At 36.7% G+C, this 27,682-nt stretch overlaps 1 protein-coding gene across 5 annotated transcripts in view; it reads right to left on the reverse strand.

The window, feature by feature from the left end:
* The window catches only part of NUCB2 (nucleobindin 2), a 45,175-nt gene that overhangs the window by 12,593 nt on the left and 4,900 nt on the right, over nucleotides 1–27,682 (reverse strand). For all 5 annotated transcript variants that reach the window (XM_060157774.1, XM_060157772.1, XM_060157771.1 and 2 more), the window contains exons 2-10: nucleotides 27,146–27,297; nucleotides 15,273–15,416; nucleotides 14,567–14,674; nucleotides 9,255–9,381; nucleotides 2,777–2,880; nucleotides 1,766–1,951; nucleotides 1,479–1,569; nucleotides 827–885; nucleotides 637–729 (exon numbers count right to left, since the gene is read on the reverse strand). In XM_060157774.1, coding sequence (XP_060013757.1) covers nucleotides 637–729; nucleotides 827–885; nucleotides 1,479–1,569; nucleotides 1,766–1,951; nucleotides 2,777–2,880; nucleotides 9,255–9,381; nucleotides 14,567–14,674; nucleotides 15,273–15,416 — 912 coding nt within the window. In that variant the 5' untranslated portion in view covers nucleotides 27,146–27,297. The remainder of the gene's footprint in view (nucleotides 1–636; nucleotides 730–826; nucleotides 886–1,478; nucleotides 1,570–1,765; nucleotides 1,952–2,776; nucleotides 2,881–9,254; nucleotides 9,382–14,566; nucleotides 14,675–15,272; nucleotides 15,417–27,145; nucleotides 27,298–27,682) is intronic.

The following is a 27,682-nucleotide window of genomic DNA, read 5'->3' on the forward strand; positions in this document are numbered from 1 at the left end:
AATCCCAATTTACCATAAATAGCTCAAATAACAGGTAAAAATCACTGAAGCAAAACAGTGGGCTTGGGGAATTCCCTGGTGGTCCAGTGGTTAGGACTCTGTGCTTTCACTGCCAAGGGCCCTGGTTCGATCCCTGGTCAGGGAACTAAGATCCCAAAAGCTGATCCCACAAGCCACGTGGTGCAGCCAAAAACAAACAAACAAACAAAACAAAACAACAAAAAAGTGGGCTTAAGTTACCCTGCCTATGATAGCTATTTCAGAGTTTTCAGCTTAGTAATGTGAACAAGAAATAAATACTTGTTGTTATAAACCATTAAGGTATTGAGTTTTTTAATTTCTTAGCAAAAATGAATACAGCATTTACAATATCAAATAATGAACTACATTATTTTTTACTTCTAAAAGAATGCTTTACAGCATTCTTTTATATGCAGCAGCATCTTAATATTTTAAAATATTTTAAAGCAGTTACAAAATAATTTTATTTACACTAAGGGAACCTACTGACTGTTCTGGATCAAAAATGCAAAATCCAGTTAAATATTATATATATTTATTTTCCATTTTACAGTAAGATTTATTGCAAGAACTTGAAAACTCCACAGAAGTAACAGATAAACTTTTCAAACATACCTCATTCATTACATGTTCCCTCATTCTAAGCCTTTCTTCCTCCATTTCTACCATATCATCCTCTTCATTTTTGGGGTCATATACTTTCTCCAACTAAAAAGAAAAATTTAAAACCAACATAAAAGAAAGGAAGATAATAGAAGGAAAAAAGACAGAGCAAAACCACTGAATACTTAATGAACTCATTTACCTCTTTAGTAAATAGGGCTTCTAATTCTTGTTCATCTAGGAAGCCATCACTATTGACATCTAAAGTTTAAAAGTTACAAATGCAAAAACTGATTTTAATGCCTTAGAAAATTGATAGTTAAAATACAACTAATTACTAATGGTTTGCAAAAGTATTACTTAACACGAAGCATCAACATGCTACAGAAAAAGGTATCCTTCTTTCTTATGAAGCCTCAGATCAGTCCAACTGATAACAATTCACTACTTATTCATAATTCAACATTGTTATTTAGAAAAATATATATATTAACCAAAATATAAAGTGAAGCAATATGCTATAAGACTAAAAGTAAATTTTAATATTACAGCATAAAGTCCATTAGATATAACCTAGCTAGTCACAGAAATGCCTTCATTTTACAGAGAAACTTGTAATAAGTCATAAAATGACTCAAAAGTAAAAGCAAGTATAAAGACATAGCTACTGACCTAAAATATTTTATACTGCAGACCAGCAATAAAGACTACTATACTACCCTAGAGGAAAACTCTAAATGTTTACTATCAATAGGACTCGATTAGCAAACCTTGGCAGAAGTCAATTAAGAGTAAAGCATCTATAATTTTTCAAACAAAAGATATAAATATTAATATTGTATCAAATCTGTTACCATGTAATTTGAAAAATGTCTTGGGGTCAAAGTCATTAGGATCCAATCCATCAGTCTCTTCCCACACTTCTTTTAGTTGATCTTTGCTTCCCTGTGAATCAATTTAAAAAAAACCACTCAAGACAAACTATAATCTATGTATATAGGCTCAAAATAAAATATAAAATTGAAAAACTTTGCAGAATTAAGAATCAAGATTTTAAGTACTAATAACTTATAAAATTCTACTATCTGGCACAAAGAAGTATCTTCATCTAACTATGGTTTTACAAAGTCATAATCCTTACTGGATGATTAACTTTGGGATGACTTTCATGCTTTCTCTTCATTTCCTCAAATTTAGATTCTTCTTCTTTTCTCTTTTCTTCATTCAGTGTTTTTAAATATTCTCTCCTTTCATGTTCTTTCATCATTTCATATTTTTTAAATTCTTCATGTCGAGCTTTATCATAGTGTTCCAGATCACTTGTAGCCTATAATGCAATTTTTAAATTAAATAAGAAGATGTGCTTGAAAAATATAAATAAAGGCTTTCTTGCATATAGCATACTCTCTAACAGAAGGTAGCATAGGAGGGCCAAAACATATTTGACTTCTGTTTTAAATTTTACCCTTCTATTTTAGTCATTATCACTCTCAGAGATGTAGGCATTCAAAGAAACTAAAAGTTCAAAGCTAGTTTCAACTTTAGGAAGTTCCTTATAAGCAAGTAATATATAAATTTATTTTAAAAAGAAGAAAAAGGAAGGGACTGTATCAAATCTGTACAGTATAGAGAACTAGAACAGTTCCTAAGGACTTAACTAAATCTAGTAACACCCAGGCTAGAACATCTAATTTGCTAACTTCATACAGTACAACACGAGAGGTCTACAAATTACAATCTAAAATCCCTGAGGCAGGATGTGTTTAAGAATTTTCTAGATTTTAGAAAAGACATACGGCATATATGCCATATCATTTAACACCCCAGAAGAGTTTGTAATCAAACAGATTAGTACTTCCTTATCAAAATCTATAAATACACTAAGTAAGCTAAATAAAACCTATAAATAGCCTTACTATAATTTAAGCCAGGTTTCCATTTTTATAGTATTTTGGATTTTGGAATTGTTGGCAAGGGATTACAGACCTGTATGTCCACATTATTATCTATACTAATAAGGGTTAAGCTATCTCCCTTTAAAGATATTCTAGAGAGTATGTAAAAGTTATACTACCACTTCATGGAATTTACTTGTCAAATTACAAAACCTCAAAGGCACAACAAAGACAACACATTTTGAAATGAGTCTCACCGCTTTGATTAGCATATCTAAATCTGTAGATTCAAACTTCTCAGGATTCAGGTGATTTAGATGATCAAATTGTTTTAGAAGAGCATGGTGGTCTATGCCTGTATCTGAAAGAAAATGAGAAAACTGTAAACAATAAATTATTAGAAGCTAGAAACATTAATATAAATAATACATAAGAATAAGCATTCATATTAATTCCTATAGGATTTTATAAGAAAATTCAAAGTTTTAGATTTAAAAGTTCGTATTTTCTTTTAGAGTATTGTACATATTGTTATTCTAGTCAAAGGTAATGCCCTTGAATCTAGAATGGAATACAATTTAATGTGTACATTTTAATGTTATTTCAAGAAAGACTAGTTAGCTATCTTTTACAGTATAATTTACAGTAAAAACTTTTTCATTATTGTAAAAGTACCAAATTTCCTACTTTTAATTAAACTCTAATATACTACCCTCACCAAAGGTCTAAGAAGAATTTCTTTCTTTTTTTTTTGGTTTTTTTTTGCTGTATGTGGGCCTCTCACTGTTGTGGCCTCTCCCGTTGCGGAGCACAGGCTCCGGACGCGCAGGCCCAGCGGCCATGGCTCACGGGCCCAGCCGCTCCACGGCACGCGGGATCTCCCCGGACCGGGGCATGAACCCGTGTCCCCCGCATCGGCAGGCAGACTCTCAACCACTGCGCCACCAGGGAAGCCCTCTTTTTTTTTTTTATAAGAATTTTTTTTTCTTTTGGCTGCACCGGGTCTTAATTGCAGCATGTGGGATCTTTTATTTGCAGCATGTGGACTTCTTAGTTGCGGCATGTGGATGCTTACTTGCAGCATGTGGGCTTCTTAGTTGTGGCATGCGGACTACTTAGTTGAGGCATGCGGACTTCTTAGCTGCGGCATGCATGCAGGATCTAGTTTCCCGACCAGGGATCGAACCCGGGCCCCCTGCATTGGGAGCACAGAGTCTTACCCACTGGACCACCAGGGAAGCCCTAAAAAGAATTTCTAAAAAGAATTGCTCTAAAATTTATATGAAGGAACTATTTTTATGCTGCTCCAATTAATCCTTTACGGAACAATAAAAATCTAATTCAGTAAATTCAATTATGACTTTTTTTTTGGCTGCACAGTACAACATATGGGATCTTAGTTCCTCCACCAGGGATCGAACCCTCGCCCCCTACACTGGAAGCACAGAGTCTTAACCACTGGACCGCCAGGGAAGTCCCTGATTATGACTGATTTTTAAAGAAACATCAACAGTTTTCTTTGTAAAGAACTTAAAAAAAAAAAAAGCTATAGTGTATTGTAGTTGAATGAGTGAAGCAATTCTGGACGATTTCAGTTGTATTATAGAACTGAGCAAAATATGTATATGTGTTGATTTGTTAGAAGTCAGGGTTCTCACTTAGGAAAAAAGAACATACAAACATGAAAATGATGGAAGGCAGGTAAGAAACTTGGGGAAAGGGATGGGAATTAGTGCTAACTGTGTGAACTTATTATTTCTAAACATACATATATAATGTGTACACATATATGCATGTGTATGAATATATATTTATATATGTGTGTGTACATGCATATGTGTATGGACATGCATGTATTTCCTATCTCTGTCCTATGGAAGTGTCAAGAAGAAAATATATCCCAGGAGTACTGAGCACACCTACTGCCATCTCTTGGTCTGCAACATCATTTCGCACTAAAATTAAGAACCAGGAATCCTCAGAGAAATGGCTAATTCCAGGGCTAGGGCAGGGTATAAAGTACAAGATGAGCCTGGAACATATTGTTATGCCAGAAAGTAAGAAACAGCTAAATTTAGTTCAACTAAGCTTTCACTGAATTCTCAGTATGGCCCTGTACTAGAAGTTTTACTTATGAAGAAAAGATCTGTTACAAAACCTAGCCCTAAAGGATACGACCCATCACTGAAATACATGAAAAGACACTTAGCCTCACTCAAAATAAGAGAAATACATATTAAACCTGCACAATTATACCATCTAACAGAGTGGCAAAACTCCTAAAGTTTGATGATACTTATAATTAGCAAGGCTGTGAGAAATTATTGCTGGTGGGAATGGGTATTGTTCACCCTCTGTGGAGGTGGCAGTATCTACCAAAATTACAAATACATATATCCTTTGGTTTAACAGTTTCATTGTGGGGAACTTATCCTACAGATAATCTTACATGGATACATAGTGGTATGTGTACATGAGTGTTCACTAGAAATAACCCAAATATCTATCAACAGGGGTCTGGTAAATAAATTATGGTATACCTATATAATGGAAATCTGCGCAGTTGCTAAAAAAAATGATGGTCTCTATGTACTAATACAGAAAGATCTCCAAAATATATTAGTAAAGGAAAAATACAAGCTACAAACGTGTATTGCATGTATCTTTTGTATAAAAGAGAGGAAAAATAAGAACTTTTATTTGTATTTGTTTATATGTGAGTAAAGAAACTCAGGAAGGATGGTATTGGGGCAGTGGGAACTGATAAAAGTACAAAAATGTCATGGAACTTTTTGCTATATACTTTCTTACCCTTTTTTTTTTTCTTTTTTTTGCGGTACGCGGGCCTCTCACTGTTGTGGCCTCTCCCATTGCGGAGCGCAGGGTCCGGACTCGCAGGCTCAGCGGCCATGGCTCACGGGCCCAGCCGCTCTACGGCACGTGGGATCTTCCAGGACTGGGGCACAAACCGGTGTCCCCTGCATCGGCAGGTGGACTCTCAACCACTGTGCCACCAGGGAAACCCCTTACACTTCGTTTTTTTAAACCATGTGAATGTATTGCCTACTTTAAAAATTACACACACACCCCGCAAAATTAAGACGCTTTAAGCCCTCCTTCAAATTATCAGAAATTTTAATTCATAAATTTTGAATCAATGAGAAAATACTCATAACTTTTCTAAGCATATAAAACAGTTTACTTTAGATAATGAAATTCAGCCGCTGTCTTGGAATAAAGAAAATGTTGCCAAGATTAAGGGGATGGAAGTTGTCTAAGGGCAAAGAAATCTCAAACCACCTTAGGCCTGGCTTCAAGGATGGAATTACCTTGTGTGTCTGACCAGCTGAAGTAGGATGGTATGAGTTAATTTACCTCTCATTGATATCCTTAGTTTCAGGATAAAGGGTATTTGGTACTTGTTTTCTAAGTCTATTCACCAGCAGAGAGTTTACTGCTCTACACAATTTCTCCAATATGATCCATTGACCAGAGGTACATGTTTAAAATGCAGGAACTTCCCTGGTGGTCCACTGGGTAAGACTCTGTGCTCCCAATGCAGGGGCCCAGGTTTGATTCCCGGTCGGGGAACTAGATCCTGCATGTATGCTACAACTAAGAGTTTGCATGCAGCAACTAAGAAGCCTGCATGCCACAACTAAGACCCGGCACAGCCAAAATAAAAATAAATAAATAATAAATAACTATTTTAAAAAGATAAAATGCAGATTACTCATCCCTAGAATCAGAGTATCTGGAGGTGAGATCCAGTAATCTGCATTTTTAACTAGCTCCCTAAGGTGATTTTTATGCAATCTGAAGTTTAAGAACTGCTTTCCACCCTTAGAAAGTATTCAGATATTTATTGATGACAATGAACCACCCAGATAACCAACCTATGGGGGCACGTTACAAGGACACAGGAGCCAGCCTGAAGGGTCTCCCACTTGCCAAAGCTGGCCCTTGGATTTTGATTCATAATTAGAAAGGCCATTCCAAGACAATAAAGGAATTCACTCATGCTGTCAACTGTTGCTTTTATGGTTTTATTTTCTACACTTAAATCTTTGATTTATATAAGCACTTATTCTGATGTATATGAGATATAAATCTAACTACCTTTTTCCAAATGGCTATCCAACTCTATTAAGACTACTTATTTTTTTTAAAATCTTTATCTCACTAAAAATGAGATACCACCTTTAATTCAAACTAATTCCATATGTATTTAATTTTATTTCTGGAATTTCTATTTTGTTCCACTGGTCTTTCTACTTACATGACAAAACCATAGAGTTCTAATGTCTGAGGCTTAGTGATATATTTTAATATCTAATATATCTAGTCCTTCTTCTTTGTTCTTCTTCAGAGGCACATCGCTTTTCTTGCTCATTTCCCTTCTCATATGAACTTTAAAATTAACTTGGCTAGTGCCAGGGGAAAAAAGTACATCTTTTTATTTGGATCATGTTAAATTTGTAAATTAACCTAAGAACTGACATGTTCATAATGTTGAGTCTTTGTATCAAAAAGATGTTATGTCTTCCCCTTTTTTCAAATCTACTTTCGTGTTCTTCAGGAGCACTTTAAAGTTTTTATCTGAAAGTTTTGCACATTTCTTAATAGGTTTATTCTGGGTGTTTTATCTTTGTTGGTATCATAAATGGGGTCTTTTCTTCCATTATATCTCCTAACTGGCTGTTGTTTGTACATATGAAAAACACTGATTTCTGTATATTGTTTACCTTGATGAATTTTACTTTTGTATATACTAAGTTTTTCAGACAAGTTCTTTGGGTTTTCCAAGTGAATAATTATATTACCTGCAAATAGAGATGGTTTTATCCCCTACTTTCCGATTATTTTACCTCCAATTTTTTCATTTGTATAATTGCTTTGGCTAGTACCTCCAAAACAATATTAATTAGTAGTGGTGACCGTGAGCATCATTGTTTTGTTTCTGATTTTAGTGAGAAAATATATTTGTGTTTCCCCAATGTGTAGCTGAGTTGGACATATCTGATCATGTTACAGAAGTATCTATTGATTACTATTTTATTACTTTTTTAAAATTACGAAGGGGTGTTAATTTTTGTCAAATGCCTTCTCTGAATATATGGAGATGATCATATGAACAATGAGATTACTTTCTTTAAGATATCTTCACATTTCAAAAACTCTGCTTCATAGCTATTTAATCTTCTCATAGTCTAAAATTAAAAGAATATAGAAAGATGAATAGGCAGAGCACAGAGGATTTTTAAGGCAGTGAAACTACTCTGTATGATACTATAACAGTTGATACATGTCATTATAAATTTGCCTAAACCCATAGAATGTACAACACCAAGAGTGAACTCTAATATAAACTATGGATTTGGGGTAATTATGATGTGTCAGTGTAGGTTCATCAATTGTAACAAATGTACCACACTGTTGGGAGATGTTGGTATTGGGGGAGGCTATGAACGTTTGGGGACAGGGGTGTATGGGAAATCTCTGTACCTTACCCTCAATCTTTTTTTTTTTTTTTTTTTTTGCGGTATGCGGGCCTCTCACTGTTGCGGCCTCTCCCATTGAGGAGCACAGACTCCGGATGCGCAGGCTCAGCAGCCATGGCTCACGGGCCCAGCCGCTCCGCGGCATGTGGGATCTTCCCAAACCGGGGCACGAACCCATGTCCCCTGCATCGGCAGGCAGACTCTCAACCACTGTGCCACCAGGGAAGCCCTAAACACGTGTCCTTTTTTTTTTGTTTTTTGCGTTTACCCTCAATCTTGCTGTGAACCTTATATTGCACTAAAAAAATTGTCTTAATTTTAAAAAAATACAAATTTCAAAGGTTTATTCTGATTCATTATTTGTCCTTTGACTTTACAATTTCTCTTGTCACACCAAAAATTTCTTTCTTCTTATATCTATTCATATGATAATTTACAGCATTAGATTTCCTAAAATTAAGTTAATCTTGCATTCCTGAAATAAATCCACTTGCTATGATAGAATATTCTTTTAACGTCCAATAATTTTGGCTTTGGCATCAACACATAATAAGAGTGTGGAAGTTTCCTTCTTAATCTATGCTCTGGAATACTTTAAATAGCACTGACAATCTGATCTTTAATGGTTTGGTGGAATTCCCTTTGGCACTATCTGAACCTGGTGTTTCTGTGGAGCTAGCTCTGACGATTGTTCTATTTCATCTATGGAAATTGTTCTAATTAGATTTTTCTCTCTCTACTTTCTTTTGGTTTGCTTTGATTTTATTTTTCCTCTTTTAAATCAGTGGCTTAATTCATTATTCTTCATTCTTCCTTTTTACTGATATAATTATTTAAGGCTAATCATTTTGATTTTTGAATGACATGAATATATAACCTATTCAAAAAATTAAATTTTAAAAATTAAGAGAAGGTGGGACTTCCCTGGTGGTCCAATGGGTAAGACTCCATGCTCCCAATGCAGGGGGCCTGAGTTTGATCCCTGGTCAGGGAACTAGATCCCACATACATGCCGCAACTAAGAAGTCCGCATGTCGCAATGAAGATCCCGAGTGCCGCAACTAAGACCTGGTGCAGCCTAAATACATAAATAAATAATAAATAAATAAATTTAAAAAAAAATAAGAGAAGCCAAATCAATACTAACATTAAATGTTGACTATAGGAACATGGTCTGTAAACTGACCTTAACAACCAAATCTTGGAATTTTCCTGCCTTTTCTTTAGCACTTACCTTGAAGGGAATCCAATTTAGCTTTAATCAGCATTCTTAACCTTGCCACTTCTTGCCTTTTCAGTTCATCAAGTTTTGTCCTCACATGGTGACTTACTAAATCCAGTTCTTTGCTTAGCCTCCCACTCTGTTAACAAAAATAATAAATTAATTTTATCTATTCCATTGCATTTTTAGATAAGACACAATATATTAAAAATAGGGTTATAATAAAGTAGTGATACTTTTGACTATTTTAGATAAATCTGACATTACAAACAGCATTTCTTTCAGAAGATATTCAGTTTGTAACTCTAAAATCAAGATGTCTAAAAACCATATAATTTAGAAAAGCATAATTAAAGCACAAAGAAGAAACTCAAAAAGTAACTTAAATTGCAAAATGGTGCAGCCACTTTGGAAAACAATTTTGGCAGTTCCTCAAAAAGTTAAACCCACAGTTACCATATCACCCTGCAATTCCATTCCTAGGTATATACCTAAAGCGTTGAAACATATATTCACATAAAGTCTTTTTTTAAATATTTATTTATTTATTTATATTTTATTTTTGGCTGCATTGGGTCTTCGTTGCTGCACTCGGGCTTTCTCTAGTTGCAGTGAGCGGGGGTTACTCTTTGTTGCAGTGTGCAAGCTTCTCACTGCGGTGGCTTTTCTTGTTGTGGAGCACGGGCTCTAGGTGCGTGGGCTTCAGTAGTTGTGGCACCCAGGCTCAGTAGTTGTGGCTCACTGGCTCCAGAGCACAGACTCAGTAGTTGTGGCACACAGGCTTAGGTGCTCCGCAGCATGTGGGATCTTCCCGGACCAGGGCTCGAACCCATGTCCCCTGCATTAGCAGGAGAATTCTTAACAACTGCGCCACCAGGGAAGTTCTCACATAAAGTCTTAAATATGAATATTCATAGCAGCATTATTCATACGAGCCAAAAAAGTAGACATAACCCAAATGTCCATCAACTGATGAATTCATAAAATATGGAATATCCATACAGTGGAATATTATTCAGCCATTAAAAGGAATGAATACACCAATACATGCTACAACATGATGAACATTGAAAACATTATGCTAAGTCAAAGAAGCCAGGCACAAAAGGCCAAATTTTGTATGATTCCATTTATATGAAATGTCTAGAATAGGCAAATGCACAGATAATGAAAGTAGATTAATGGTTGCCAGGGGCTGAGGAGAGAAAGGAAAGGGGGAGTGATTGCTTAATGGGTACAGGGTTCCTTCTGGGGGGAAATAAAATTGTTCTAAAATTAGATAGTGGTGATGGTTACATGACTCTGTACATATAATAAAACCACTGAATTGTATACATTAAAGGGGCAAGTTTTATGGTATGTGAATTATATTTCAATAGTTTTTTTTTTAAGTAATGTGGCCTCCTTAAGCTTTAGTCATTCCATATATAAACAACTTTTCAAAATTCATCTTTTTTAGGTTGTCTCCTTTGATTACATTTTTTCATAGATGAGTAATTCTATAAATGTTCCAAAATTTAAGAGACAAAATAGCTAGTGGTTTACCTTCTCTTGTTTAAAAATGCATTTTCAATCAGAAACTGCAAGTCTAACTAGCAAGCAGGCACACAGACCCTTCAGGACTGAGTCAAGGGGGAGGAAGGGAAGGAAAAGAAACGCCTCAAGCAAGACCAAGAAAGATTGTTCAGAGAGGGAGGAGAGCTAAGAGAATATGCTGTTACAGAAGCAAAAAGAGTAGTACATTTCAAGGAGAGAATGGTCATTATTATTAGATAAAACAATAGTTCTCAAGTGTGGTCCCAAAGTGGACACATCAGCATCACCTGGGAACTTTAGATATGGAGGCCCTAGACTTACTGAATCAGAAAGTCAGGAGGTGGGGCCCAGAAATCTGTTTTAACAATTTAAAATCTGAGAACCACTGAGATAAAATAAAGGAGTCCAGTAAGAAGAGGAATAAAAGGTGCTCACTAGATCTGGCAATTAAGAAATCACTGACAGGTACTTCCCTAGTGGTCCAGTGGTTAAGACTCCATGCTCCCAGTGCGTGGGACCTGGGTTTGATCCCTGGTCAGGAAACTAGGTCCCGCATGCTGCAACTAAAGATCCCGCATGTCGCAAATAAGACCCGGTGCAGTCAAATAAATAAATAAATAAATATATTTTTTAATTAAAAAAAAAAATAAGGAAGTCAACTGATATCCTTCACAAAAGTACATTCAGGGAAGTGGTGTGGGTGAAGCCATAATCTTCCCAGTTAGCAATGTTTGGTAAGTGAAGAAACATAGTATGATTCTCCTTTCAAAATGCTTAGCTGACAACAAAGGACAACTTCTAACTTTTTTTTTTCCAGTTTTTCCTGAGACAGGAGGCTTTGCTCAGCTGTTTGTAATGATTCTGTCGGCTTGATTTTTATTGTCTATTTTTACTCAATTTCTTTTTCATTAAACAACTGTTTAACTTACTTCATTTTGTCTCCCCCCATGCAACCCTATAGGGAATAGGAATTGACTGTGAAAGGAAGACAGTTATAAAAGTATTCTCCTATACCGAAGAAGGCAAGCTTGTTGTTTTCTTTTCCCTGATTATCTCTATGTAGTAACTCCCATTACCCACACTGCCTGTTAGCCCCCAAATAATGCTCTTAGTCCTAACTGAAGTAAATAAGAGACATTGAAAGTTCTACATTAAATATCATTCATCCCAGGAAATTAGTTCCACAGCTCAAATGAATTTTTCAAGGAAACACGAGATTATTCTCAAAACAATTCATGGGACTGTAGATATCATGCTAAGTGAAATAAGTCAGAGAAAGACAAATACCGCATGACATATGTGGAATCTAAAAAAACAGAACAAACAAACCAACTAAACCAAACAAAAAACAGATTCATAGATACAGAGAACAAATTGGTGGTTGCCAGAGTGGAGGGAGGTTGGGGGTGGAGTGAAATGGGTGAAGGGGATCAAGAGGTACAAACTTCCAGGTATAAAATAAATAAGTCATGGGGATGTAATGTACAGCATGAGGTCAATAATACTGTATTAACTTTGTATGGTGACAGATGGTTACTAGACTTATTGTGGTGATCATTTCACAATGTATACAAAAGTCAAATCACGATGTTGTGCATATGAAACTAATATAATACTGTATATCAAATATACTTCAATTAAAAAAAGATAATTCAGGGCTTCCCTGGTGGCGCAGTGGTTGAGAGTCCGCCTGCTGATGCAGGGGACACGGGTTCGTGTCCTGGTCCAGGAAGATCCCACATGCCGCGGAGTGGCTAGGCCCGTGAGCCATGGCCGCTGAGGCTGCGCGTCCGGAGCCTGTGCTCCGCAATGGGAGAGGCCACAGCTGTGAGAGGCCCACGTACCACCAAAAAAAAAAAAAAAAAAAAAGATAATTCAAAAAAAATAATAAAATAAAATAAAGATAATTCAAGGGAATTATTGGCATAAGGCTGTTACCATTCTCCCAGAAAAATTCACAGCCTCCAAGAGGACAGCTGTGAACTAAAAGCCACACACAGGGATTTCCCTGGTGGTGCAGTGGTTAAGAATCCACCTGCCAATGCAGGGGACATGGGTTTGAGCCCTGGTCTGGGAAGATCCCACATGCCACGGAGCAACTAAGGCTGTGCGCCACAGCTACTGAGCCTGTGCTCTAGAGCCCGTGAGCCATAACTATTGAGCTTGAGTGCCACAACTACTGAAGCCCGAGCGCCTAGAGCCCATGCTCTGCAGCAAGAGAAGCCACCACAATGTAAAGCCCACACATCTCAAAGAAGAGCAGCCCCCACTCACGGCAACTAGAGAAAGCCCATGTGCAGCAATGAAGACCCAACACAGCCAAAAATAAATAATAAATAAATAAATTTATTTTTTAAAAAAATAATAAAATAAAATAAATAAAAGCCACACACAGGTTCTGATAGTGGCCACAACCTAATGTGGGTCAGACTTTCACAGGGGCCCAGACCAGGGACAGAGACTAAAATAAGGATGTTTGATTCAGAAATTTTCCTTCAAACAAAGTTCCAGGTAAGATAACTTTTTACAAAAGTTAAAAACAGATAAACAAAAATAACATAAGCAAACCAATAAAACTATCTTGAGAGTTATAACTGAAAGTTTAAAATTAAATCATTGGAATTTTTTTTTTACTGCTGACTCTAAGATAAACCCAACTAAGTGGATTCATTACCCTTCAAGGGTGGGCTTTAAAAGAATCTCTCACGTCAGATCTTGGTTTTTACAACCTTCTTTCTTTATTGTGAATACTAAGGAGATGTCTAGGGCTAGGATAATGTCAAATAAATAGGGTTCTTAGGACAGAGACAAATAATTAAACCTCCCCTATTGAGATAAGATATGGCCCGTTACGTCTTCTATTAATCTGGACCTGATTAAAACACCAGAACTAAACCTGTGCTAAACCTTTGAATAGCTTCCTGCTGTCCTCACATCATGATTCAAGCCCCTTACCATGATGTACAAGGCCCTCTGTCATCTAGCCCATGACTCTTTCCAACCTCATCTTTTGGCCAGTCATGGCCTCCACTTTCCAGGCCAGGTTCCAGCAACAGTTACTCCTTCCAGATTCCTATATATTCCTGTCTCTGTTCCCTTGTATCTTGGCCTAGCATGTCTCCCAGTCTTTCTCCTTTTCTCAGCCGCATATTTAAGCACAGGCATAATCTCTACCAGGAAGAAAGACTTCCCACCTTCCCCCACTGCTTCCTACTGAATTAGGTGTCCATCCTCTGTATCTCCAAAATGTATTATACACTCAGCGTATATTTATCTTAGTAATCTTTTTCTGGATATTAGTCTCCCTTGAGGGTTCTTTAAGGGCTAAGAATGAGTCTTTGTTTTTTGTTTGTTTGTTTTAATTATTTATTTTTTTATTTTTGGTTGCGTTGGCTCTTCATTGCTATGTGCGGGCTTTCTCTAGGTGCAGCAAGCGGGGGCTACTCTTCCTTGCAGTGCACAGGCTTCTCATTGCAGTGACTTCTCTTGCTGCGGAGGACGGGCTCTAGGTGCGTGGGCTTCAGTAGTTGTGGCATGCGGGCTCAGTAGTTGTGGCTCACGGGCTCTCGAGCACAGGCTCAGTAGTTGTGGCAAATGGGCTTAGTTGCTCCGTGGCATGTAGGATCTTCCCAGACCAGGGCTCGAAACTGTGTCCCCTGCACTGGCAGGTGGATTCTTAACCACTGTGCCACCAGGGAAGTCCCGAGTCTTATCTTTGTAATCCCAATACTTAGCTCAGTGTCTGGCATGCTCAAGTGTTTGTTAAATAATTATTTAATTACATTTACCTTTATTTCCTCTATGTCTGCTTTCTGGAGCTTTTCTCTGAAATGATTATCTGTTTCCAGCACATCAATCACTTGCTTGAGGTATTCATCATAATAAAGTCCAGTATCCTTCAAATTAAGAAACAAACAGTAACTCTTCTGAAAGTTTTTCCTTTCCTGTATCTAAAGATTTCAATCCTAAAAAAACAAACAAACAAAATAAAAAACGTCTAGCAAAATGGCATTGAGACATACCTACTTTGATAGTTTGGGCAGCCAAAGTTAAAAGCTGTATTTCTCAAATGAAGAGAGTTGTATCAGAACCAATGTCATGTTTTACTCTTACATAAAGGTAGATTTTCTACATGGCTTAGACAGTGAATACTTAACCAATATACTAATTGGTTTTACCCCCTTGTCACCTGTCTCTCCTCATTGTTATCTGTCTCTTCTCTGAATATAGTACGTTTTCTTGGTTGGTTATCTCTACATTGGAAATATATTATGATTAATTCTTCTATACACTAATATACTAATTAGATATACATATCTAATATAACTACATTAAAAAAACTTTGTCTGATATTAAAGAACATATGCTTATCCAATACTCTTTTTACTGCTATTTCAGAAATAGTTCCTAAATGTCCAATTTTATAAGTAATAAATTCTTAGCAATATTTTAGTTAAAATTCTTCCCACAAGGTTATCTTTAGCATTCACTTACTGGTGGTTCTATCTTTGCACTGTCCACAGGTTGAGCATTTTCTACTTTTGTCTTGTCTATGTCTATAGGCACAGCTTCAAGAGCAGTAAGTATACATGTAACCAAGAGAAAACAGTATTGTAGTAGGATGGTCCTCCACATCATCTGAAATAAAGGTACAATTATATTAAGGTTCTGAAAAGACGTTTTCAAACTATATATACATGCATTCCCAATGCCACATTAATAATATATTTAATTTCAGGAAGTTTAATTCAACAAAAGAATTCTAGGAAAGGGGTTAAAAATAGATTATAACATCAAAAATAATGCTTAAAATAGATCACTAAAGAAAATCAGGAAAGAAATGCTTTTCAGCTAAAATTGAAATGACAAGTAAACAAAATTTTAAAGTTTAAACTGCTATATAATATAAGAAAACATTTGGTTAATTATAAAAGCTTCAGATAAAGACAGTAATGAGGGACTCAATTTTTTTTAAAATAAATAGTCCAAGTTTAAGAAAGGGAGAAGGGGGACTTCCCTGGTGGCACAGTGGTTAAGACTACATGCTCCCAATGCAGGGGGCCCGGGTTTGATCCCTGGTCAAGGAACTAGATCCCACATGCATGCCGCAACTAAAAGTTCACATGCTGCAACTAAGGAGTCCACATGCTGCAACTAAGGAGCTGGCGAGCTGCAACTAGGAGCCCGCCAGCCGCAACTAAGACCTGGCACAACCAAATAAATAAATAGTTTTTTTAAAAAAGAGAGAGAAGGGAAAACTATTTATTTTTTTCTCTATTAAAATACTAAAGAGCCAAAATTATTTCTGGATATAATATTTAAATTAGCTTCAATCGAATTTTGAAAATAAGTTGCTCTATGAACATAAATTGATTAAAAGAGACAAATAACTGGCTACAAGTATTCTCTTAACTTTCCTAGACATTATTTTACCATAGCCAATAGTCTTATGTTAAAATTCTGTTTGGCCAATAATTTTTCAGATAAATAGGTCAATAAAATATCAAGCAGGGTGTAACAGCATTGAAGCAAAAGAGGAACAAATACTGCTGGTCCCGCAATATTATTCAAACCTTGCTCATTCAGCTTCTACTTCATAAGGATCTTTGTAGCTCCAGAGGATCTACTACAAGAATTAGAATGAATAAAAAGCTCATACTTAATTGATTTTATATAGAGAGAGTGATATTAGGATCCAAGTCAAAAATAATGGTCTGACCATCAATCTGGAATATGCATTATTAATTTAGAGACTCCCAAACTTAGCTGGCCATGGACTTTTTTTTTTTAAGTAACATGTTTTTATCTACAGAACACAATTTGGAAGAGTACATTGCCTCATTTTCATCACAACCCTACGTAATACATAGAACAGTGACTCATTTTATGGATGAAGAAATTTTTAATGGAAACAAATCACTCATAGAGCATTGTCTTGCATTAACAAAATCACTAGAATCCACATTTTAGTGTTATTTCTAGTATATCAAATTTTTTAGCATCTTTATTGAGATATAATTCACATGCCATAAAATTCACCCATTTAAGGTACAGGATTTGACTATTCTATAAAGATGCTACTCAAAGTTTAGTTCTCAAACCTGAAGGATAAAATCATCTGGGAGCTTGTCAGAAATGCAAATTCTCAGCCTGCAGCCAAGACCTCTGAAATCAGAATCTCTGGGGTGGGGACCCAGAATCTGTTTTAACAAACAATCCAGGTGATCCACCTATATACGTACGCTCAAGGCCAAGATTCACTCTTCTCTAGGACACTAGTTCAACATGATTGCCGTGAATAAATGGTTTTTATAATGAAATGTTTGGGAGATACTGGCTCAATGAAGCTAAATAAGTTTCCACCTTCATAAGACTTTCAGAACTTCAGATCGGCTACTCTGCATTATGAATCTCTAATAGAAGGATGGTTTGTTTCTCCACAGAATCTTTTCCTAACCATGAATTACCTCCTCTTCCCACAATTATTTTTTATGACAACAAAGTTTACTTCTCATTCATGCTTCATGCTCACTGTAGGTACATGTTTTATTTTTGCTCTTTTGAGACACAATTTACATGCTATAAAACTTACCCTTTTCAATTGTACAATTCAGTGGTTTTTAGTATATTCACAAGGCTGTGCAATTATCACCATTATCCAATTTTAGAACATTTTCATCACTCTAAAAAGAAACCCCATACCCATTAGTAGTCACTCCCCACTCCCCCTATTCTCTCAGTCTCTGGCAACCATTAATCTACTTTCAGTCTATATAGATTTGCCTATTCTGGACATTTCATCTAAAACATGTGGCCTTTTGTATCCGGCTTTTTTCATTTAGCATTGTTTTCAAGGTATAACCATGTTGTAACACGAATCAGCACCGCATTCTTTTTTTTTGGCTGCATTGGGTCTCGTTGCTGCGCGCAGGCTTTCTCTAGTTGCGGGGAGCGAGGGCTACTCTTCATTGGGGTGTGCAGGCTTCTCATTGCAGTGGCTTCTCTTGTTGCAGAGCACAGGCTCTAGGCGCACGGGCTTCAGTAATTGTAGCATGCAGGCTCAGTAGTTGCGGCATGCGGGCCCTAGGGTGTGCAAGCTTCAGTAGTTGTGGCGCATGAGCTCAGTAGTTGTGGCTCGCGGGCTCTAGAGCGTGGGCTCAGTAGTTGTGGCACACGGGCTTAGTTGCTTTGAGGCATGTGGGACCTTCCTGGACCAGGGATCGAACCCGTGTCCCTGCATTGGCAGGCAGATTCTTAATCGCTGTGCCACCAGGGAAGTCCCAGCACTTCATTCTTTTTTACAGCTGAATAGATTTGCCATTGTATGGATATTCCACATTTTGTTTATCAATTCATCAGTTGATGGACATTTGGGTTATTTCTACTTTTTTGGCTAGTATGAATAATGCTACTATGAACATTTGTGTTCAGGTTATTGTGTTAGCATATTTTGAATTCTTTAGGTTGTATACCTAGGAGTAGAATTGCTAGGTCAATTCCATAACTCCATGTTTAATTTTTTGAGGAACTGCCAAACTGTTTTCCATAGCAGCTGCACCTTTTTCCACTACCACCAGCAATATAAGAGGATTCTAATTTTTCCACATACTAACCAACACGTGCTATTGTCTATCTTTTTTATTATAGCCACCCTACTGGGTGTGAAGCGGTATCTCACTGTGATTTTGATTTGCATTTCACTGGCTAATGATGTTGAGCATCTTTTCAAGTATTTATTAGCTATACCTTTTACCTTTAAAAAAATTAATTTAAAAATATTAAGTTAGTTGTTTTTTTAAAAACTCTGAATTGAAAGTTTTGTTTACCTTTGCAAGTCCCATATGCCACTGTAAACAGGCTGACCAAATGACCATTAAACAACGTAAAAGTTTTAAGTGTAATCATGGTTGAAAGGCCCAAGTTATGACTTAACTGCTCAAGTCAATTTTGATGTCTTCTACACACACTTCTGGAGCTTAATTAAGCTCCAGCCCCTAACATGGTACCTGTACAGTTAGAAAATGAATAATTGCTAAAATGGTTTGAATAGTCTCTCTATAATAATGTACACAGAGAAAGTCAGCTCAGGGATATACCTCCATAACTTCATTTTGCAGACCCCATCAGGAACTGTGATTATCCCTTGATGTGTTCAATCCAGAGTTCAAAAGAATCTTTCAGGACTTCCCTGGTGGTGCAGTGGTTAAGAATCCGCCTGCCAATGCAGGGGACACAGGTTCAATCCCTGATCTGGGAAGATGCCACATGCCACGGAGCAGCTGAGCCTGTGCACCACAACTACTGAGCCTGTGCTCTAGAGCCCGCGGGACACAACTACTGAGCCTGTGTGCCGCAACTACTGAAGCCAGCATGCCTAGAGCAACAAGAGAAGCCACCACAATGAGAAGGCTGCACACCACTACGAAGAGTAGCCCCTGCTCGCTGCCACTAGAGAAAGCCCTTGTGCAGCAATGAAGACACAACACAGCCAAAAAAAAATAAAATTAAAAAAAAATACATTAAAAGAATCTTTCATACAGACCTCTCCCCTCCACCTGTGTCATCTCCGATGTCCCTTAGGCTCTCCTTTTCCCACAATACAACACACGTACACATTAATTAATAAGCAGTTCTGTCTTAGCAATTGGCAGCTATGTCACATACCTTGAAACATGCTCTTTTTTTTATAGTGTCCACCTTTACTTCAATACACAATAGAAGCTGAGAGTAATAAAAATAAACTATAGATAAATCCAATCTTGGAAGTGGAATCTCTTTACCAATTTGTCACTTCTGCTCTCTCACTCTTCTTTCAAGTCTACCATAAATACAAAGAGAGTCAAGCAAGAATGTGTTTGTATATATGAATGTGTCTATGTGTCTGTGTCCTGACAGCATCTCAAAGTGACAGAAAGTCTCTGGGCATCTACTCTAAAACACTGACTGAATTTATGGTTCATAAACATTTCACTGGGTCCCAGGCTTATTATAAATAACAATAGAAACCATCTATTGAGTGTCTACTATGTAGCAAGCAGTATGCCAAACTTTTTTTATTATATTAACTAATCTATTTCTTATAATGGCCCTGTGAAATAAATATTATTATTCCCATTTTACAGTACAGGAATTTGAAACATATCAGTTAAAAAACTTGATCTGGGTCACACAGCAGTAAATCGTAGATCCAGAGTTTGGACCTGGGAGTGACTGACTTCAAAGAGTATGTCTGCTTTTAAGCACTGGTTCTCAAAGTGTGGTCCCTGAACGAGCAGCATCTGCACCACCTGGGAATTTGTTAGAAATGCAAATTATCAGGGCTTACTCCAGATCTTCTAAATCAAAGAATCTTTGAGGAGGGTGAGGAAGAGAAGGGGGGGGGGCAAAATCTGTTTTAACAAGCCCTATAGGTGATTCGGAGGCATGCTAACATTTGAGGACATACTGCCTCTCCTTAGCTCTATTATTCACAAACCTCTTCTACTATGAGAGACAAAGAGAATGTGTATCTGAAAAGTAAATTTGGATCCTCAAGGAAATGAAAGTCAGGTGTTACATCTAAGAAGGGTAAGGCAAAACTAAATTTAGGTCTATATTCTAATTCCAGCTGTACCATTCACTCGCTATGTGATCATAGGTCAGTCAGTTAACTTTCCCTGCTTCCTCATTTTTTTAAATAATGAATTTTTTTAAAGAGACTTTAACTAGACTTCAGTATTCTTTAAGCTCTTAGATTCTATTATCAGCTTATTCTTTTGAATAATGTGTAGATCTTTTCTGTTACATTATCAGAAATACTACTAAAATTGTTTGTACTCACACCAATTGTAAGAAATTAAATTATATGATTTATAAATGTCTTTAAACCAAACATTGCTTATTCAGCCAGCTGAAAATTACCTTGGTAGATCAAATAGAAGATCTGGGTGCTGGGATACAAAGAATACAAAAATCAACTACCAAAGTAAGTTCCTATCTAGATAAAATAAGAATGAAGTAAAGCCAGGAATGTTTCACACTTCCCATACAGAGTGTGAGACACTGTACACTTTAAAAAGAGTGAATTTTATGATATGTGAATCATATTTCAACTTTTTTTTAAAGTAATGAAAAATACAGCAAAAAATCTGAGCTTATAAAATAAAATGCGAACATTAAAAAAGGAACAAATACAATTTACAAATATCATTTACCTACAAAAGTAAAGAGGTTTTAGAACTAGCCATGCTCTATAAATTTTCATAATTATCCAATTTTTACATTCTTAATGATTTTTGTCTGTTTGTCCTATCATACTAGAAAACTGAAAATCTTGCACTTTAATTTTGGATTTATCTGTTTTTCCTTATAATTCTGTCCATTTTCATTTGAATATTTTGAGGCTATGTTATAAAATGTACACAAATTTGGGCTTCCCTGGTGGCGCAGTGGTTGAGAGTCTGCCTGCCGATGCAGGGGACATGGGTTCGTGCCCCGGTCCGGGAAGATCCCACATGTCGCAGAGCGGCTGGGCCCGTGAGCCATGGCTGCTGAGCCTGCACATCCGGAGCCTGTGCTCCGCAACGGGAGAGGCCACAACAGTGAGAGGCCCGTGTACCGCCAAAAAAAATGTACACAAATTTAAGATTTTCTAGGTTTCTGGTGGGTTTAATCTTTTTCACATTTGAGTGATCTTTATACCCCAATTTGCCTTAAGGTCTATTCTGACAGTAATATAGGTAAAACAGTTCTCTTTTGATTAGTGTGTAGATACACACAAACACACACATTCTCACACACTTTATTTTATTTATTTTTTCCGTTCTCTAATAAATTTTCTTTTATTTGTATGATAAAGACCAGTTATATATAAAAAATAAGTGTCATATTTTGGGTTTTTTTGGTTATTTTGAAGTACACTTGGTAAGGATGAAATCTTCCTAGCTCATATTTTTATTTTTTTAACTTTTTATTTTATATTGGAGTATAGCCGATTAACAATGTTGTGATAGTTTCAGGTGCACAGCAAAGGGACCCAGCCATACATATGTATGTATATCCATTCTCCCCCAAACTCCCCTCCCATCCAGGCTGCCCCATAACATTGAGCAGAGTTCCCTGTGCTATACAGTAGCTCCTTGTTGGTTATCCATTTTAAACATAGCAGTTCATACGTTTTTTTTTAAATTCAGCCTAATAATCTTTCCAACTAGAGTATTTTTTCTGTTTATATTTAATCAAATTACTGACATTGTACTTAATTCCTCAGTTTAACACCTCAGAAATCAGAGTGTTTTTCAGTTAATGGAATATTAAAATGTGGTTGACTAAGTGGCAATAGCAACATAATCTTTACTGCCTGCACATGCATGAACTTTATTATAGCTATTCCTACTTCCATCACTTCAGACTGAGTTTTTGCATTTTGGGTACTTCACAAATTGAATTTAATTGCCATTTAAAATATCTTCAAAAGGATTAAATTGTGATTTGGCATTGAAATGAAAAGCTATTCTGGGGAATTCCCTGGTTGCCTAGTGGTTAGGATTCTGGGCTTTCAATGCTGTGGCCCAGGTTCAATCCCTGGTCGGGGAATGAGATACCGCAAGCCTCGCGGCCAAAAAAAAAATATTTTGTAAACACAGAAATGAAGCAGCTGATATTAGTGAAGCAAATATTTGATGTTAAAGGAATAACAGCAACTTTACATTTTCTTGTAAAAGAACATTTAAGTGCTTCACCTGACCTTAGACAGGAAGATACCAACAAATAGACAAAGCTGCCTTACATTTTGAGATGCAACAAGATTATCTATGAGCAGCCAAACAATGCAAATGAAGGCAGTAGAAACTGACAATGCCTCCAACAAATAAAAAAAAAAATTATAGAACATGAGGCTGATTTGATGGATTCATGAATCGTTAAGGCAAATGTTAATTTGTCAGAGACTTCCTATCAAGACTAAACAGAAGCTGCATAATTTCCATGTAATCTGACGAAGAAACAAAGCTGAATTTAGTCAATAGGAAATGCTGAAAAAATCCTGATGTTCTTCACAGGACTCAAAATGATATACTAATGCTAAAGGTACTAAAGAGATTGATATCCTGAGAATGGGTTACATAGGGAATAGCATATCACTGAAACACTAGCATAAGCACCTATGGCCACAAGTTGCTGCCATATTAAATTTTAAACTACAAAAGCATTTCCCAAAAACGTTACTGTGTATGTAAAAGAGGGATTATGGCTGAGTTAAAGGAAGGCTAGCTAAATCTGGTTTGAATGTTCAAGAGCCTTTCGTGGTCTGCCAAGGGTATGAGTTTAGTTCTTGATGCATTCTGAGGCTGCATACATGATGCCTGGGATTGTTTTAAAAATAATCTGGGGGCTTCCCTGGTGGCGCAGTGGTTGAGAGTCCGCCTGCTGATGCAGGGGGCACAGGTTCGTGCCCCGGCCCGGGAGGATCCCACATGCCGCGGAGCGGCTGGGCGCGTGAGCCATGGCCGCTGAGCCTGCGCGTCCGGAGCCTGTGCTCCACAACGGGAGAGGCCACAACAGTGAGAGGCCCGCGTACCGCAAAAAAAAGAGAAAAAAAAAAAAAAAAAAAGAATAGGTTGCTGGAAAGGTATCACAACTTGATGTTATTCCTGATGCCATGTCTAGACAAAATATAACCCTTCAACATTTTAGTCAATAAACAACTGAAGGAGAGGTTGAGGAAAGAAGATGAATCTGACAACTTTCCATTGTCATCTTTTGAAAAGCACTGGCATCAAAGCTTGCAAAATGAATGTCAGAGGCTTGGAAGAAAATTCCAGGCAAATGGTCTTAAAGAAATTCCCAGAATAAAATTACCCTCACTCTTCATAGTAGAGAGAACAATGTCGTGTGGGAAAACACAAACATTCACAATTCTGAATCAAGAAAGCATTTCAAAAGACTCAGACTATGAATGTGAAAAAGCCTTAGGAATACCTTAACCAATTTATTTAACTTGTAATTTCTTTATGTATCTGCAAAAGTGATGTGAGAAAAATCTATATGTTTAAATGAATCTTAAAAAGCACTTTCAGTAAACACAAAATGAAATTATAAGTGATAAAGCACAGTGTAATAATTTAACTGGCAGTATGTGTTCTATATAGTATAAACTGGTGTCTTAATATCAATGGAGTCTTAGAGTTGATGAAACACCATCTTCTTTTCGGCTTTCTATTTATCCTGCCTCTTTAATATTTATCTCCTCTCCTTTCTTGCGTGTTTTTTAAAATTTTGTTTTTGATTGATGAGGAATTTTTAAAATACATTTTTCCCTTCTATTAGTTTCTAATCTTTTACTGTTTATTCTAGAAATAATTAGGACAATTAACTTACTGAAGTCTAAAGCTAATTAAAACATTTACTCCTTAATAAGCCCTCAATAAATGTTAACTGTTATAACAAAAGAAATGAAAATTTTTCTAGCTCATTAGGTAGAAAAGTAACGATACAAAGATGTCTTTAAATACCAAGATAATGTCAAATGTATCAGAGATAGGTTTACAGATTTTCATTAACCCAATAATATACAAATGTCCATACAAAAGAAGGAGAGATGAACGATAAGGAGAGGCAATGGAAAGAAAGGGAGAATAATTTACTTCTCTTCCACTATCAGGTTAGTAAGAATGGCCTTCTCCTTTCTTTTATCACTCTCTTCTTCCATAAGAACAGAGTCCTAAAGAGGAAATATTGGGCCAAACTAGCTGGCTGACACAGCAGACTGATCCAAACCAGGATAGACTGAAAATTAACGTTCTGAAGTAGGATAATATGAAATTCTAAATCAGGCAGTGATCTCAAGACAGCATGGAGGGATTTCCCTGGTGGTGCAGTGGTTAAGAATCCACCTGCCAATGAAGGGGACATGGGTTCGAGCCCTGGTCCGAGAAGATCCCACATGCCGCAGAGCAACTAAGCCCCTGCTGCATGACTACTGAGCCTGCGCTCTAGAGCCTGCGAGCCACAACTACTGAACCCATGCACCACAACTACTGAAGCCCGTGTGCCTATAGCCCGTGCTCCACAACAAGAAAAGCCACCGCAATGAGAAACCTGCGCAACACAAGGAAGAGTAGCCCCCACTCACCGCAACTAGAGAAAGCACGTGCACAGCAAAGACACAACACAGCCAAAAAATAAATTTAAAAAAAAAGACAGCATGGAAAGCACTGATCCCAAAGGCATTAGAGCCTCAAGAAAAATTACAAAATAAGCAGAGTTCTTGGAACTTCCCTGGTGGTCCAGTGGTTAAGAATCTGCCTTCCAATGCAGGGGACACAGATTCAATCCCTGGTTGGGGAACTAAGATCCCATATGCCGCGGGGCAACTAACCCTGTGCGCCACAAAGAGAGAGAAGCCCGTGCACCACAAGACCCAGCACAGCCAAAATTAAAAAAAAAAAAAAAGCAGAGTTCTTAAGCCTCTCCTAACATGCAGTAGATACAAAATAATTTCCCTAAATGTCCAAGTCCTAAAAATAAGTTTAACTCTCCTTCCCTGTCTCTACCAAATCAAAATTCCCATTCATAAACAGAGGCACATTTCTCAACTACTGATTCGTACCAGTAATTATCCAGATTAAGTTTACTTGGGGTGTGTATGTGTATGTGTGTTTCTCAAGAGTTTCATGTTTTGCTTGTTTGTAAGGAGAAAAACCCTGGAAGTGATTAAAAAGCATGGTCATGGGTGAGAAGTGTGAAGAGTACAAAAAACTGAAACTAGTTTGTCTCTCTTTCCTTTTGTTTCTCTTCTTCCTCCCTCATCCATCTCTTTCTCCCTCCCCCAATCCTCCTCTTTTACTCCTATTCCTTTTAAATTTAAGACTGAATTGAAGTATGTTTTCTTTAATCTGTTGTATGCTATTTATTAATTTAACAAATATTTACTAAGTACTCACTATATTCCAGCCGTTATGCTGGATACAAAGGTAAGTGAGATAGACATGGTCCCTACCCTCACAGAGTTTTCAATCTAGTGTGGAAGGCAGCCTATTAAGTAAACAATTGCAATTTGAAAAAAGCTGCTTACAAAGCAACATGCCGCATGATCCTTTCTGTTAATTGAAAAACTTTTAAGGCATTAAAATAGTATTCAGCAAATAAGACGTTTTCAGTCAGGTGACTAAAAATGCTAACTGTCTTAATTTGCTCCTTATATTCCTTCTAATATTCTTAAAAGATTCACTGAATCTTTAGGTTCTTCCCCCATCCAATTTCCATTTCTAAATTTCAGTTTCCTTTTCTCAAAACTTTATTTCATTCACTTTCTTTACAGATGTAATGGCAATTGAATCATTTCATGTGACAAGTATAGGGTATATTTACATAATATTTACCCAAAAAGGTCTGGAAGGAAATAAAATATTGGTATACCTAAGTAAGTTAAGCAAGGGCTAGTAGTTAAGTAAGAGGAAATTTCAAGACGGTTAACAGTTAAGTTGTTTTAAAAAAACCACAACTTTTAACCAAGAAGAAAGGTAAAAATGTTCATTGCGTGACAACATTGAATTTAAATGTATCTTAAGGTGGATTACACTTTTCAACATAAATTTACTTCCTGATGACTTATTATGTGATACTCTTAGGATAACTTATCTCTGTCTTTATAGTACTTTGCATAAAGCAAGTGGCTCAATAAATGTTAGCTACACAACCAACATCTACTATTGAACATTTATGGGTAATTTTTTTTAAATAACCAGAACAAATACCCAATCAAGACAGAAAACCTTCTATAATGAATCATGGGATAAACATAACAAAAGAAAAACAGTGTATTAGATGAAAGTTATTTTCTTCTAGAGACAATGGTCAGACTAGAGCTCTGCCGTGGCAAACTACTGAAGCTTCTTTGAGTGGTTATCACAGCTTACAGATATCAGAGATGAAAGAGAAAAAGATCCATATTGTGGCAAATACTTCTATTTCCCAGCCAATATCCAAATCTTCCCTTCCTCTTCAATAACAAAAGCCCAATTTTGTTCAGGGCAGCCATGTATCCAGCTACATTTCCCTGCTTCCCTGGTAGCCTGAGCGTTGGTTCAGGATAATCTCCTTAAAGGGAGAGGATGCATCCTTCTTTGTCTTTGCCTTGCTGCCTGGAACTCTGCTTTGACAGTTAAGAGCTCTGGCAGCTATTCTGGACTACGAGGACCAGGGCCACATCTTAGGAAAAGCAGATCAAAGAACTGGAAAAAGTTTAGGTCCCTGGTGACTTTATGAAGCTACTACACTTATTCTAGGCTGCTTACTTCAAGAATTACTTTACATGAGAAAATAAATATTTTATGTTGAAGCCACCACTAAGTCTGTTTTCATTTTTGCTTTCTTAACTGATCACTTACCTTCAAACAGGTAAAGAATTTTTATCTCCTTTTTACAGATCACGCAACTGAGATCCAGAGAGGTAAGATGACTTGCACAAGATCAGTCAGTGAAGAGGTGGGTCTGGCTCCTGGCTCAATGCTTTTTCGCAAGAACTGACTCTTAACAGGTTCTAAATATATGTAAAAAAAAAAAAAATTAAAAATAAACATAAATTTAGCCTTATTACAGTGGTAATGGCACATGACAGTGTAAACATTTGTCAAATCCTGTGATAAGAAAAGGTGCCAAAAAAAAAAAAAAAAAAGAAAAGGTGCCAAATTTCTATAAAGTGGAATGAGACTGTATCATATTCCAGTGGGGGAAGGGAAAGAAATATATTAACTAAACAGAATCAAAGACCAGAATAAGCAAAGATACTCATTTATTGTACCCAGGTTTTACCATATTGCTCCTCTTTTAAATAACTAAGAAAAGTTCAAATTAAAAGCTTATTTTCCTCTGCAATGAGACTTCAATATATAGGGTAAGTTTCCCCATTAAATCCTTAACTGGAA

This window comes from Lagenorhynchus albirostris, chromosome 9 (genome assembly GCF_949774975.1).
Source record: "Lagenorhynchus albirostris chromosome 9, mLagAlb1.1, whole genome shotgun sequence".
NCBI lineage: Eukaryota > Metazoa > Chordata > Mammalia > Artiodactyla > Delphinidae > Lagenorhynchus > Lagenorhynchus albirostris.